A 15,312-nucleotide genomic window follows, 5' to 3' on the forward strand; every position below is an offset into this window, starting at 1 on the left:
ATGCACTTACGTCCACATGAAGCCAGAGGCCATGCCTCTCACAGATGTCTGCTATTTCATCCAGAGGATCAAAGGCTCCCAACACAGTTGTACCAGATGTGGCACAGACGAGAAACGGAGCTGCTCCCTGTGAGGAGGACCCACACACAAGAACCGTCACCACCACCACTAAGTCTGTCCTGTAGTAGGTTGGTAAACATAATGTTTATGCAGCCAAAAATTTATCTGGTTCCTTTGGAGGTAATCATTCAGACACAGTGTTTTTCAGCTTCTCTACAATATGGTCCCTTGTCCTTTCCAAGAGGTCAAGGAAACCAAGACAATGCTATGACAAGAGTCTTTTTTCCCAACTCCACATGCACCTTTAACTGTTTTTACTCTCATTTTCTTTCTCAAGTGTTTTCTGTTCTTTAGATTTCCCACATACAAAGTGAGTAACCTCCACTGCAATTGCAAAATGGCCTTCTGTGTGATTCCTACCTCCTTTGGGGGGTGATTCACTGGGTCCCGAAGGCCAGCATTGTTACACCTCCACAGAATAAAAACAAAGATGATTGGAAAATAAACAGCTCGAGGTGCAAACCACAGAGGTCTGTCTGCCTGTCTCCTTATCAAGTAAGTGCAGTTACAAAACAAAGAGAGTGATCAGGTACAAATTGGCAACAAATGGGGATAGTGTAACCTCATTGGGATACACTTTCCAAAATGGGTGCCCCAACAGAGAAATCCATTAGAATGTTCTAGAAAAGAGAACCTGCATCACTCCTACCATGACTCTGCCTCTTCATACAGCTGATGGCTGCACCTTATAGAGTGAAGAGGTGCCAGAGGGCAACAGAGGTGGGCGGGGAGAAGGGAGACTGTGGGAACACACACAAAGATGGATGGTAATTCCGGCCAAGCTAGCCAAGCACCCTGGCCCCATAAGGAACTTTATAGCAGCCAGGTAGAGAGAAGTGCATGAGGTTGTTTCCTCACAGATTTGCCCCAGCATGTCAGCAAAGATGTACTGCTCACTGTGGAAGTGTCCTGGAGGGATAATTTGCAGACAAAGGTAGGGGTGGGGGAAGGGATGAGAACCCTAAAACTAGAGCACTTGAGGACTAAGGGACAAGAGTGTTCCCTGCCTATAAAAGTCATTTTACCTCCATTTAGGATGGAGTCATTTTGTTCTCTCGGTTTTATCTTAAAGCTCAGTTGTTCTTGCAATATATTTTTATGTCCCATTTAATGTCAGGAGTTATTCCTTTTGAACCAGACTCCTTCCAATTTAGCTGACCTTTGACAGAAAGAAGTTATTTCTCAATAGAAAGTGGAGCAGAGCAATGACACTTGGGCCACATCTTTAAATCGAGATGCAAAGGAAACAAAGCGATGGTACACAATGAATCCATTTGCCATCTGGGGAGACGGTTGTGACACATGGACTCCAGTCCACAGGAAACTGTTAGAGCAGGGCCAGTGGGGGATGGAGCCCCTGGGGAACCACCTCCTTTGGGAATTCTTCCCTGTGCTCAACTACCCACAGATTACATCTTTATCATGTCAGTGACCGAAATAAAATGAGACCAGATTTACATCAATCATTAAAAGGAAGAGAAAAAGTAATTTCCTAAAAACACGGAAGGTGTCTTTAATGTTTGGAGTGTTCCTCGTAAACTATGTGACACCCTGGCAGTTGTGAGAAAATACTTTTGCAAGCTATTACAGCCTATTAATGAGTTTTCCTCACCTTTTTAACAATCTAGCTATAAATATCAGGCCCCAGACATCAAACTTTTGCAACCTGGATTTAACCTTCCAACTTTCTTTTTTTTTCCTTTCTCGTATCTCCTGCTATTAATGAGAAAATTCAGTGGAAACAGTATTGATTGTGTGCTGCTGATGAACTGTATTCCCTAAGGAAGTTTGTCATGTGAAACAATCATACACAAAAATACTTTCAAATATTCAGCAGTTATACGAGTCTGATCTTTTCATGAGAACTTTAGAACCTCTGATGCTCTGTGGTTTTCACCATCTTTGGAATGGCGTCAAGTAAAGGTCACTGCTCAACAGATTTTTAATGGATTATGGTGGGCCAGGGAAATGAATCCCAGCAGGAAAAAAAAAAAAATTAATGTACTATCCCCACACCTGTAACAATACGAGCTCAAAGCTTGACACAAAAGAGCTAGGTCTAAAGCTATTGAAAAAAATAAATAAATAAACTAATCACCAGATATTATCTCAGAATGGATACAAGGTTTGTCCTTGGTGAATCCAGGCTCAAGTTTTAACTAACTTGAAAGAAAACTGAGGAGACATACCAACTCTCACTCCATGCCCCTACTTTAAAATGCGCCTAAAGCAATTTTCACTTTTTCAAAACTCCTCTTTGCAAGTTCTCAACTTTAGGATATGTCAGTTTCATGTACTTTCATTGCCGAAACAAACAAAAATTTGTACAATGAAAATAACAATGACTGCCGTGGAATAAAACCCACCAAATATGCTAGATTATCCCTAATGATTCTAAAAAAGAAAAACCATTTTGGCTATCTTTAGGAGATGCGAAGCAACTAACTCACTATTCTGAAAACTGGTACACAAGGGGGAAGAATCAATCATTTATCCTGCCCTGGTTGTGCAAACGGTTCCCTTAGGGAAACCAAATAAGAATGAGGGAAGGTTTTCCTTCCTGGTAGTAAACCTACTAAATGAAGGAGGAACGAGAGAACAAGAACATCACCTAATGAAATAATGGGTCTAGACAATGATCATCAATGGCAGCAAAAATCATGAGGTGAGAGGCTGATGTGGAGCTCTGTAATAGATGGACTCATAATACAAGAACCCACCGATCAATGTTAGCAAGAAAAGAGACAGGAGATGTGTCCTGATTGAAGGACAAAATGCCACCTGTGAAGCCTTCCTGGTAAAATTTCCAATCTGAATCCCACTGAGTCTCAAGATCCCACTGACAAATTACAGGAAATATAGAGAACACATAGGTTGTACAAGGGAGGGAGCACTTAGATTCTCAAATTCTTGACATAATCTACAAGATCCACAAAACTCTTGTGGAAAACTCTACAGGACAAAGGACTTGGTTTCTTCAACAGATCAATTGCAGGGAGAGAAAAAAGGAGGAGGGAGAAGCTACAGATTAGAAAAGATTTGTGTGATGAATCAACCAAATGCAATATATGGACTTTGAATCCTTATTCAAACAAGCCAGCTATTAAAAAAATGCAAGAGGAAAAATTTTAATATAGAATAAAATTTGATGATACTAAGAATTTATTTCTTGTAATGGTGTGTGTGTGGTTTTTTCTTTTAATAAAGAGAGAGTACATACCTTTTTACAGATATACTGAACTATTTATAGATCAAATGGTATGATGTGTGAGATCTGCTTCAAACTAATCTAGTGGTGGTGGGAGGGAATGGGGTACAGAGAGAACAGAGCAGAAGCAGAACAGGGCAGAAGCTCACAGTTGTTGAAGTTGCATGATGGGTATATAGAGACTCGTTAGATTAGTTTTTATATATTTGAAATTTTCCATAATGAAAAGTTTACAATTCAAGAAAGAAAGAAAGAGAGAAAAAGAGAGGGGGGAGAGAGGAAGGAAGGAATCATATGAACCACACAGAAATCACAGTCAATATTTCCACACACCCCCCACCCCACCAAGAAGCATTAATGACATAAACAAAGTTCTCTTTGATAGGAACTTCTGTAGAAGATAAAACTAGAAAAAAAAGATAAAATTAGAACACAATATCTGTGGTTCACAGCAGAACAAACAGGTTGTAATATAGAATTTTACCCAAGAGTGAATGAAATCTGATAATCTGTCTCACCAGACAGGTTTCAAGTCCTCTTGTTATTGGAATATTAAAAAAAAAAAAGAGAGAGAGAGAGAGATAAATATAGATCTAAGGACACACAACTGAAGCCAGTACACCTGAATTTTTAAGTACAGGGGCGCCTGGGTGGCTCAGTCGTTAAGCGTCTGCCTTCGACTCAGGTCATGATCTCAGGGTCCTGGGATCGAGCCCCACATCGGGCTCCCTGCTCAGCAGGAAGCCTGCTTCTCCCTCTCCCACTCCCCCTGCTTGTGTTCCCTCTCTCTCTCTGTGTCTCTCTCTGTCAGATAAATAAATAAAATCTTTAAAAAAAAAAAGAATTTTTAAGTACAGAATTTCAAACCAAATATAGTGAACTAGCATGCTCTGGTGACAAGGTGATTTTTATGAAAAAATTAAAAATATAAAGAGTAAAATAACAGAAATGTATTAAAACAAAAAGTAAAAATAAAAGAGCCTATCTTTCTTAGAGTGTGGAATCCTATAAGGAGAGATATACCTGGGGCGCCCGGGTGGCTCAGTCGATAAGCGTCTGCCTTCCTCTCGTGTCATGATCCCAGGGTCCTGGAATCGAGCCCCATGTCAGGCTCTGTGCTCAGTGGAGAGCCTGCTTCTCCCTCTGCCCCTCCCCCTGCTTACACTCTTTTCTCTCTCTCTCTCTCTCTCTCACTGTCTCTCTCAAATAAATAAATAAAATCTTTTAAACAAAACAAAGCAAAAAAAGACAGAGAGAGATACTTCTAACCCAGCTCAAAACAAGGCTTTTCAGTTGTCAGCAGCTTTAGCAGTTTCGCGCCCGATTCTGTTGCTACCTACTGGAAACTTGTGGGGGAACAGTCCTGAAGCTCCGAAGCAGTGAGAGCTGTGGTGGGATGGGAGGAAGCAGTGAAGCAGGTGCACCTAATCCAGCGGGCTTTCGGTCCAAGAAGCAAGATGGCTGCCTCTAGGGCAATGGATCACCACAAAGGTGTCAGGGCCCAGCCTTGGCTGGAGTATAGCAGGTGAGTAGGGCAAGGCCTTGCCATCCCAGCAACGGCCATGCCAACTTTAATATATTGTGGCAGCTAAGGAAGAGCAGACATTCTGCCAGAGCTGACATACTAGACACAGACCCAAGGCAGGGGGATGGTTCCTGTGATGGGCTTTGGGTGGAAGCAACCCGGAGCACAGACTGATCAAGAAATCGAAATCATTCTGAAGGCAACCCAGAGACAACTGGCCTGGCCTCCAGAACTTCAGCCCATAGTTAGGTAGGAGAGTGGATGCAGGGGCCCTGCTGGAGAGGCTGGGCTCATCTTTTCAGGCTAATTCTAGGCAAGAATCGGGAATATGGTGATGTCAGCGTTTTAACAGGCTCCAGCCACCTGGGAATGAGAACATCTGAGAAACTGCACAGAACATGGAGAGCCAAGCACCTGGAAATAGAACATCTGTAAATGAGTTTTCCTATTTTAATTCTAACAAGCTCTCTTCTCTCTCCCACACACAGAAACGATTCTGGCTGTTTGCATTCCCTCCCTCATACCCAGACGCGGGCCTACGTTTTCTTCCCCCTCTCACCTCTTTGCTGGCTTGCCAGATTTGCCTCTCCAGCTCCGCAGGAATCATCTTACCTCTAGGAGACACAGATTTGAGGCACTCAGGTATGTTTAGTCATGAACAAACATTGGTACTGCTTTTTAAAAAGCATGAATTCCCCCCTCCGCCCACCAGGCTTCCGGATCCTGTCCCCATTACCTTCCATCTGTTTCCACAAAGCAAACATTCTCTGTACCAATCCCTAGAAAGGAGGCTGCTTTCTTCATAGAGTAATGACACTAAATTAAAAGGGACAAGGGGGAAAAGGAAAACATGAATACATAGCATGAAAAAAACTACTGCTTATTATCTGAAGTCATATGGCTGAGCCCAATCTTTGGAACGTTATTGTATAAAAGAAAAAGAAAGTAGTAATTCAAACGAGCTCCTTAATATAGCGGTTGAAAACACTGACTTTGGTTGGGATCAGAGAAACCAGGGTATAGTTTCAAGTTTTCCCAGTTACAGCTATGGAATCTTGAGAAAATAATGTACGCTCTCCAAGCCTCAATTTGCTCATTTCAGGTGGGTGTGTCAGAGCCTAATTCATCTGCTTTTCACAGAACTCAGTGGGTTAGTATCTGTAAAAGGTCTAGCACAGAGCCTAGTCTAGGGAACAAACTTGGTCACTGGAAGCTGTTGTTTTTCCCTGACATTGAGAGAAGTTTCTCTTGATGCTACTAATAAAACTCAACATGAATGGAAACAGAATCCAGTCCACTGCTGACTCAAAACCCTCTGAGTAGGGAGCGAGACTCTGTTTCAAAAATTGCAATCGAGGGGCGCCTGGGTGGCTCAGTCGTTAAGCGTCTGCCTTCGGCTCAGGTCATGATCCCAGGGTCCTGGGATCGAGCCCCACATCGGGCTGCCTGCTCAGTGGGAAGCCTGCTTCTCCCTCTCCCACTCCCCCTGCTTGTGTTCCCTCTCTCGCTGTGTCTCTCTCTGTCAAATAAATAAATAAAATCTTAAAAAAAAAAAAAATTGCAATCGCAAACCACAGAAGAATTTAATTATTTTCAAAAGCAAACAATGGGTTATAAATGCTGATCATACACTTGACCAATCTCGTTTAATATTGAATGTAAGATTGAAATTAGACACAGAGGAACGTGGCTAAAATCATAATAACAAAAGTAATAAAAATTTATGGACACCTTACTGTATGCAGCCCTGGCATGAATAGGAGGCTAATAGGAGGCTCTAGAATTAGGTCTGGTCTAGTTCTTACTAGAAATGGTAGTATATGCCTTAGATTGTTGGGCCTTTTCTTCCCTACGACATAAAGCCTATAAAATAATTAGCATTCAAACATTGGAGATGTCACTCTTTATACATTAGTGTGGACAGGTGGTCAATTAATTCTTTCTCGTGCCAGAAAAATGAAGGTGCTAAAGGACCTTATTGTACTAAAAACCCTTAGTAATTTAATTTGTAGGTATGAATACATTAAAAGAGTAGTCATGCCTTCACACTTAACTTGATATAGTCCCTCAAATGTGGTAATTTTTTTTCTTCTTTTGTCAAGAAAGTTTTATTGGAAGCTCTTTTTTTTTTTCAACTCTATAAAAATAAATGCAGAAGTAACATCACCAGGAAAAATGAAACCACCCTACATAATTAATTTCCAGGTATCAAATAGGACACGGCCAAATGCCTGTAGGATGCACTCATTTCAAGTTGTTAGAAGAACATATGCATATTGAGGAGTAAGAATGTACATGAAAATGTAATTAATTCTCTACTTGCTACATCAGCCCACCCTAGCTAGGGTGACATAGCCAAGGTGAATTCTTTCTCACCAGAGACTTGGACTCTAGCAACCAACTATTGATCTCATGGTGATAAAGAGTAGCCTATTCCACTGGCATTTGCCAATAGGAAAATCACATTGCTTTGCCCTAAAAAATAGCAGAGTGTCCCCAACCAATGGGTCTGCTGAATTAAAAAACTGGTATGCTGATGAAGAATAGCTTTGGTGGGGCTATATTTGGCTACCTCAGGGCAAAGTAGAATCCAATGTCAATCTCAAATGGATAGGGACAGATAAAAAAAAAAAAAAATGTCTGCAAAACTGAAGTCTAAACATCTAAAGGCATCAGAGGAGGAAAAGAGCCCTGGAAGAGACAAAAAAAGAAAAAGAAAAGAAAAGAAAGAAGGCAATGCTTCAAATGTGCTGAGTAGTTGCAAGGAAAGGAAAAACCTAGAAGGCCGGAGTTCAGAAGTAGCTGCTGCCTTTAGAAACAAATGGTATTTGCTCCCCTCTCTGGCAAAAGATAAGTCAGTCATTCGTTCTAAGACCCAATCTCCCCTCCAGGTTTCATTCGTCTACGGAAGACACAAAAGTCTCAGGGGACATTTATTCCTATAACGATGAAACAGCAAGTGCCCCTATGAAAGATAGAAGGGCACTGACATTTTCCTTTCTGGTTCCTGCAAGGATTTTTTCTTTGACCTTGGGTTTCCCAAGGAACTGCGGCTTTCCCCCTCGAGTAGATTGTGTGCTGGGCACTTGGACTCCTTCTAGGGCTGACTAGTCTGGTGCTCAAATGAGCTCCAGGTGGTGGGGAAACCGGGGTCTGCGAATGTCCTCTGTTGGGGAATGAAGAAAAGGAACGTAGTACAGGGACCTCTCCAAGAGCACACAGCTGGTTCAACTCCCAAAGCAGAGTCAGAATTCAGATGGGCTACTCTATGCTCCGCCTGACATCCTAAGAAGCACCTGCTCGCTGAGGGAGAATACCTGCACTAACATCCAAACTCCAGTCAGACTCGCCTAGACAGAAGGGCCACGAAGAGGGTGAGTGAATGAGGTATGTGAGGAGGCATGACCTTGAGAAGTTTACCCTGGTCTCTCTCGCCCCATCCCAGCCTCCATCCTGCTAGAGAGGAACAAGGCCGCCTGCTGGCTGGCCTGGGAGGTCAGGGTTTCTCTTCTTCCCTCACTTTTTAGTAGCAGACAATGATCATTACTTTATGCTGATTCCCAAAAGGACTTGAATTATAAACCTACGATTTCTTTAAATTCAAGGAATTTATATCTAACTGCTAATCAAGCCACAAATTTATTACTTTTCTCCAAAAGTCCCTTCTCTTTGGTTCCTATTCAGCCTGGGGAGGCTACTGTGGATACATGGACAGTGCAGGGGGCTCTATCATGATGTTGCAAGTCTCCATGGACAGTGAAATTATAATCAAAACCTCAAGTATGCAAATACACCTCCGGTGGTGAGTGCATATACTCTGCATTTGATGGTACAAGTCGGGGATGGAGTGGTTACCCTGGAGGCCACACAAAACAGGAAAAAGAAGCCCACCCAATAAACAGTACTGGAAAATAACCACAGGGCCTTGGCCAACACCTAAAAGCAAACAAGATTTGCAAAAAGCAAAAAGCCTAACATAGGGTTTAAGACCATTGAGGAAACACAACCGTCTTTAATTCTTTTTTTTTTAACCGATGAATTGATTTGTTGTAGTAAGTGGTGAAGGTGATTGCCAAAAGATGAATTAAAATCATGCAACTATTATGACCTCAGTCTCTTTGGCAGAGCAGGGAAAGGAATGAGCAACAAGGTAGAGTCTGGATGAATGGGGTAAAAATCTGTATTTGGAGCTATCATGTGTTTGAAGCTATGGAGTTTTTCTGTGGCATTCACACTGATATGAGCTGAATGCTTGTGTCCCCTCAAAATTCATGTGTTTAATCCCTAACGCCCAATGTGGTAGGATTAGGTTGGGATGAGGTCAAGAGGGTGAGACTCTCATGGGATTACTGCCCTTATCCGGAGAGAAGACAGAGACCTCTCCCTCTGTCCCCTCGCATGAGCCCAGGAAAGGCCATGTGAGCACGCTGTGGTCCCCAAACCAGAACAGGCTCTCACCAGATAACCAAATCTACCACCACCTTGAACTTGGACTTCCCAGCCTCCAGAACGGTGAGGAATAAATGTCAGTTTTTTAAACCAGCTGGTCTATGATATTTTGTTACAGCAGCCCAAGTAAACTAAGATGTATATTTAGTTCTTGGTTTTCTGGCTCCATCTTCTGCTGCCATGTTAGCCAGGGCATATATTTTACCTCTTTTTGCATATATATCTCCACTGGAGATAAAAAAATAATACTAGTTCTGTTTTCCCAACTGCATGCGGTTTCAATTTCTTTTCACTCCCAATCTGCCAGCTACACCTATGTCCCTGATCTCTCCCAGGCATAATCTTTATTCTAGGCTTCCATAGAATTCCTTCCCCCTTTCCAGAGCAATTATTCCAGAAGAGACCTCAGGTACATTTTAAGCCAATGAATGAAGAAGGCAAAAGTAAAAGCACTGAGCTGAAAGCAGGGGCCCTACTGAATCAGCTTTCTCAGGCATGGGAGCAACAATTCAAAAGAAGAGACTTTGCATTTTGGATATGCTGGCTTCCTCCAACTGAAATGCCAAAGTTTGGAACCCAGAAAGGGAAACTCGACTCCATAATAATCCCAAAGGACCAAGTGTTTTCCCCAGATGTCTCCATTCCCAAACATTCTTCGCTTGCTCTTGAAAAGCTTTCACAAAGAAGGGCTGAGTTAAGAATCTCAGATTAGAAGATTTCTTCCAGACGCCTCCCCACACTCAGCACCCACTTTGCACTTGGCACTGAACTAACCAGAGCAAAGGTCAGCCAGGGCAGGTGTAAAACATGGGGGGGGGGGGGCAAGTTTTCTTCCACTGCCCACCTCTTCGACCACAGTCTACCCCTTGGCAGTAATAAAGGAAATCATGCTCATAAAAGAAAATGACAGATACAGGAAAGGCCAGCTGGAAATAACAGAGAACGTTTAGAGTTTGCCCGCCTCATGTGTTTCACAGGAGACCTTGGATTATCAGAAAAGGTATGGAAGCTAAACTCTTCCTGCCAGGGACGGGGGCAGGAAGCAGTGGTGGGATAGACAGAGGCACCCACTGGAATGACACAAGAAGAGGAAAGGAAAAAAATAATCTCTTTCAGATGAGACTGTACTTCAGCTGTGCTATCCATTCTACCCACATTACGACAGCTAGGTAATTCTCCTCCTCCTAAGAAAACTAGCTAACGTTTTTGTGTATCTATAATGTGCCAGATGCTACTTTCCACGCATTAGCTCATTCAGTCTCTGCAACAACCCACTTAGCCATGACTACTGAGCTCATGTGGCTCCTGGGTGGTTAGGATGGCCCCAAATGGTTCCCTTCTCCCTGTGTCCATGTCCTTTGCCAGGGGACTTTGCAGCAAGTCCACCTACAAGATGGAGTCTGTTTTCCCAATTCTTGGATCTGAGCTCGTCGACATCACTTGCTTCACTGAGAAAATGAGGTGGAAATGACAATGTACCAGCTCTGAGCCTAGACTCAAGAGGCCTGGTGGGTGTCCATGTTGTTTTTCCCCTGGACCGCCGCCATGACTACCCACCTGGACTAGCCTACTGGAGGATGAGAGACGCATGGAGCAGAGAGACCTCACTGGAGTCATCCTGGTCAGGCCCGCTCCTACCTCAGCCATTGGGCAGCCAACCCCCAGATACATAAGGGAGCCCCGCCAAGAGCAGCAGAAGAGTCCCAGCTATCCCAAGACTTGTAAAGCAGTGATATCTAGCTCTAGTTCTACACCACTGGGCTTTGGGGTAATTTGTTAGAGACAACAGCTAGCTGATACTTATTTTAACAAATTAGGAAACTGAGGCACAGAGGAATTAATCAACCTACCCAAGGTCACTCAGATAGTTAGTAGTGGCGACAAGAACTGAATGCAGGCAGCCTAGCTCGAAGCCAATGTACTTACCCACAGTCAGACCTCCTTACTTTGGTGAGGAGTAAAAGGCCATAGGGGATTGTGGCAACATGCAATGTGGGGAGTGGGGGGGTGGGTGTGTGATGTTCACCATTTCGGAATATCTCCCTTTCCTCTTGAAAAGCCTTTGTGTTACACATTTGAAGCAATCAGTTTTACAAGGAAATGTGAGGCTTCTGACAGAGCTGAGTGATCATCTAAGTTCTAATAAATAAGGCACTCAAAGAAGAGATTCACAGGAAGAGATAGCAGTTTCAAATTGAATGTTCTCTTTTCTCGGAGAAAAATGTTATAGACTATAAATTTTAAATAAAGGTGATGTACAAAATTGAGTGGCCAGGGATTACAATATCAAACCCATCAGAATTTCCTTTGGAATGAAATATGACATTATACTTAGGCATATTAGTCACACATGGATAGCATAAAAGCATATCAGAAGTCCCAAACAAACAAACCCCCTTAAATAATGCTTTCTCTGAAAATCTGTATCTGATATAAAAAATAATTTTTTACCTCTGCAGATGTGAAAAGGATTAATCTTGGCAACCCAGACAGCCCCTTTTCCTTAATATCAGGACAATATTTGTATCTAGCTAAATTCATTGCATACATATTGGACACTGAACCACCTGCAAAAAACAAAATTGAAATGGCATATTTATAGCATGAAATCATAGCTCCCTAAGTGCCAACCACAGGGGAAGACATCAACGGCTATGGCCGTTCTAGTCTAACGATGGATCCCCCCAAGAGTCATCCGAGCAGCATGCCCCACCCATCACCCTCACCCACTTCCTAACCCCCAATTACAGCAATTTCCAATCTCAGCAAAGACCGAAGTTTTGGTCTCTTCTCTCATTCCAGAGTTTTTCCAAACTAAAAGTTTCAATCTACGGACAAGGGCCAGTACCCAAGTCTTCGTAGTTAATGGTATTCTGTCTGTCACCTGACCAATAAGATGAGGATACAAGCTCATCTCTGGTCCCAAGAAAGGGCTGTAGGACAAACAACATGTGATTCAGAAACCTTCTCAAGTAGAATGGATTGAAAAATGTATAGCCCTTCCAAATTCCCAGCAGCAGATAATTTCATTTGTAAGATACAAATCCTAAATTGTAGACATCTCCTTGGTTTAATGTTTATGTCAGTTGTTTAGCATTTATGCAAAATGTTGCCACTCTGGAGAAAGGAATGAGCTAGATTCTCAACAAGTAAAATTATTCCTATCCAACTTTTTGGAATGTGTAAGTCTTCAAGGAGCTGTTCTTCATATAACACATGAATAAATGTTTAGGTGTTTGCAGTGGAAGGGAGATGGCAATAACTAGCTGTACTTACCTGGGTTAAATATTCCATCCCCTTCTTTCCAGCCAATAAATTCAATCATTTTCTTCAGAACCGCTTCTTCCACTAACAGAAACACTGGGGACACCTCATACGTATAACTAGATAGATATAAAAAACACTTCACTTCTATGACTAGAGTTACACATAGAGTTTTATTCAACCAAGTGGCTATGGAAGTGCAGGTAGAGTCTTTGGAAATTTATCCAATTGGAAATAGAGAAATGTGCAGTCGGTGATAGTGCTAGTCATGGTTTGATAGATGACAATAGGTGGGGGCCTTAGGGATACGCAAGCTACTTCAGCACTCGTAATTTACAGGAACCCTTCAGGTCCACTGGGAGCGATAAAGGAAGTGCATCTAGATTCTTTGTATTAGCCATGAGCCATGGCCATTTCATTCTTTGGATGCTGCTTTGGATGCTGGTTAAAGAAAAACCATTGTCAGGTGCCTGGGTGGCTCAACCAGTTGAGCAACTGCCCTCAGATTGGGTCATGATCTCGGGGTCCTGGGATCGAGGCCCACATTGGGCTCCTTGCTCAGCGGGGGGTCTGCTTCTCCCTCTCCCTCTGCCCCTCCCCCCAGTTTGTGCTTGCTCTCTCTCTCTCTTTCTCTCAAATAAATAAATAAATTCTTTAAAAAAAAAAGAAAGAAAGAAAGAAAGAAAAACCATTGTCATGGTAACCAGGTTTTATTAGGTTCCTATCATGAGTACCCTAACAGTCAGCTCTGGCTATTCTACAGGGAAACTACTCATCCCGAACTAGGGTTTTCTCCACTACATTCCTGTGCTGGCCCAAATGGGAAGTGCTCTGTGGGGCCTCTCTTATCATGTGATTTTATTGCAAAGCACTGCCCAAATCCCCTGTCCTTGAAGGTTTTGTTGCTCCAGGCTGGACCGTTGTTGTGGGAGAACACGAAGTTACCCCCTTTGGGAACGAACTGCCTCAGCTGCAGGGAGCTACCTTTCCCAAGGTCACAACCAGGTATAAAGGCCTGGCCATATGGGCCCAACTCCAGACCACTCTCAAGGGCCACTATAGCTCCAGAGATCTCCAAGGAGTCAGCCGAGGTTGCCATTGAGGCCCCATGACGGCTTGACTTCTGGCTCTGCCCACTCCTGCTGCCTTACCCTCCCATCACCCATGTGGATCCCAAGGGCATTCTTTAATAAACACCTTGCTCACTAAACTCCATCTAGAGCAGTTTCCCAGGGAACCCCACCTGGGAGGGTTACCATGCCTTGTTTCATAATATTTGAGTCTCTTCTTTCTCTAGGTAACTTGAGGGTGACTAAATTATCTATAATCTCCTCTAACAATTAAGCCATTACATTAAAGTGTATCTGAATAAACTTGTACTCCAAATATGTAAGCCAGGCAGACACACCTAGATTTGCACTCACAGAATTGAATGTGAATATTTTAACACCCAGAAGGGAAAACTTTGGAAATGAGGCAAAACAAAAACACAAAATGAAATGAAACAACAACAACAAAAAAACAGAACACCTATTATGTGTCACCTCCCTACCTCCCTACGTGCCAAGCGCTCTACAGACATCATGTTAATTTTCAAAAAATCCAGGTTCTACTTTCAACCATGCTAGGAAGCCAGTTCACACATATCAGAAGTGTGGGAAAAAGTCTATGTGTTTATGTGCACCTGCAAATATAAGTGAAATAATTGTTCACTTTAAAAAAAAAATAGTATGAAGCCTGCCTTTGAAAGCTGGCTCAACTGTAAACCTGGGGACAGGCATGGAGTTGGAGGAGAGGACGATATGGGATGCTCTCATGGCTTGCTCACATTTTGAGTGGATTGTTCAGCTTAGCAACAACTTAATACTTTGCAAACCGCTCCATGTTTCAGCGAAAAGAACCCAGACGAGAAGTTAGAAAATCCAGACATAGAAGGAAAGGTTCAGAGAGTTGGGTAATTTTACTGTCTCTTCTGGCCCATCTACCACTTAACTCTTCTACTCACTATAAACTGGTATCATCTCGCATTACCCCACCAAGCCTTCTCTAACTGAAGTCACCAATGACATCTGTGTTGCCAATTCAAGGGACAATTTTTAGTCTCTGTCTTAGTTAAACACTCAACAGTATTATGATTCTAGACACACTCTCCTCCATGGTTTCCATGCCTTCCTGGTTGATTTTCTCCTTCTCCTCTGTCTCTCCATTGTAGGCTGGTCTTCTTCCTCCTAACCATGAGATTATTAGATGTCCTCAAGGCCCAGTCCCACGCTTCTGTCCTCACTCTATATTCTGTCTTGCAGACAGTGCTTCTCCATCCCCTGGTTTGTTTTTGTTCAAAGTGTCTTCATCCTGTTCATCAAAATCATTTGTTTGGCTTTGAAAATATATCAGTGCTTGGGACACAGCCATAGAAATTCAGATTTAATTGGTCTGGGTTGGGACCCAGGCCTCAATATATTTTTTGGAAATGTCCCAGGTGGATTCTGATGAACAGGAAGAGTTGAGCTTCACTGACTTAAGGAATCTCATCCACACATACTTTTCAATTACGCATCATTCCCCAGTAACTCCTAAATTGATAACTTTCATAGAGATATCGGAATTCCAGGCCTGTATCTCTCTCAGCTTGGCTGATACATACTCTTGAATAGCTCAGAGTCACTGCAAACTCAAATTCTTGCAATTGAAAATTAAATTATTGCTCTTGCCTTTTTCATCACATCCCTGAAAACTGGTCCCCTCT

General features: G+C 42.7%; 1 protein-coding gene across 2 annotated transcripts in view; it reads right to left on the reverse strand.

Moving 5' to 3' along the window:
* Window positions 1-15,312, reverse strand: part of GADL1 (glutamate decarboxylase like 1) — a 164,427-nt gene that overhangs the window by 111,428 nt on the left and 37,687 nt on the right. The window contains exons 5-9 of one of the 2 annotated variants that reach the window (XM_032408847.1): window positions 12,579-12,685; window positions 11,754-11,869; window positions 5,590-5,669; window positions 5,413-5,467; window positions 11-127 (exon numbers count right to left, since the gene is read on the reverse strand). In XM_032408847.1, the coding sequence (XP_032264738.1) occupies window positions 11-127; window positions 5,413-5,467; window positions 5,590-5,669; window positions 11,754-11,869; window positions 12,579-12,685 (475 nt within the window). The remainder of the gene's footprint in view (window positions 1-10; window positions 128-5,412; window positions 5,468-5,589; window positions 5,670-11,753; window positions 11,870-12,578; window positions 12,686-15,312) is intronic. The other variant, XM_032408848.1, reaches the window with a different exon arrangement.

This window comes from Phoca vitulina, unplaced genomic scaffold (genome assembly GCF_004348235.1).
Source record: "Phoca vitulina isolate PV1807 unplaced genomic scaffold, GSC_HSeal_1.0 scaffold10, whole genome shotgun sequence".
Classification (NCBI taxonomy): Eukaryota; Metazoa; Chordata; class Mammalia; order Carnivora; family Phocidae; genus Phoca; species Phoca vitulina.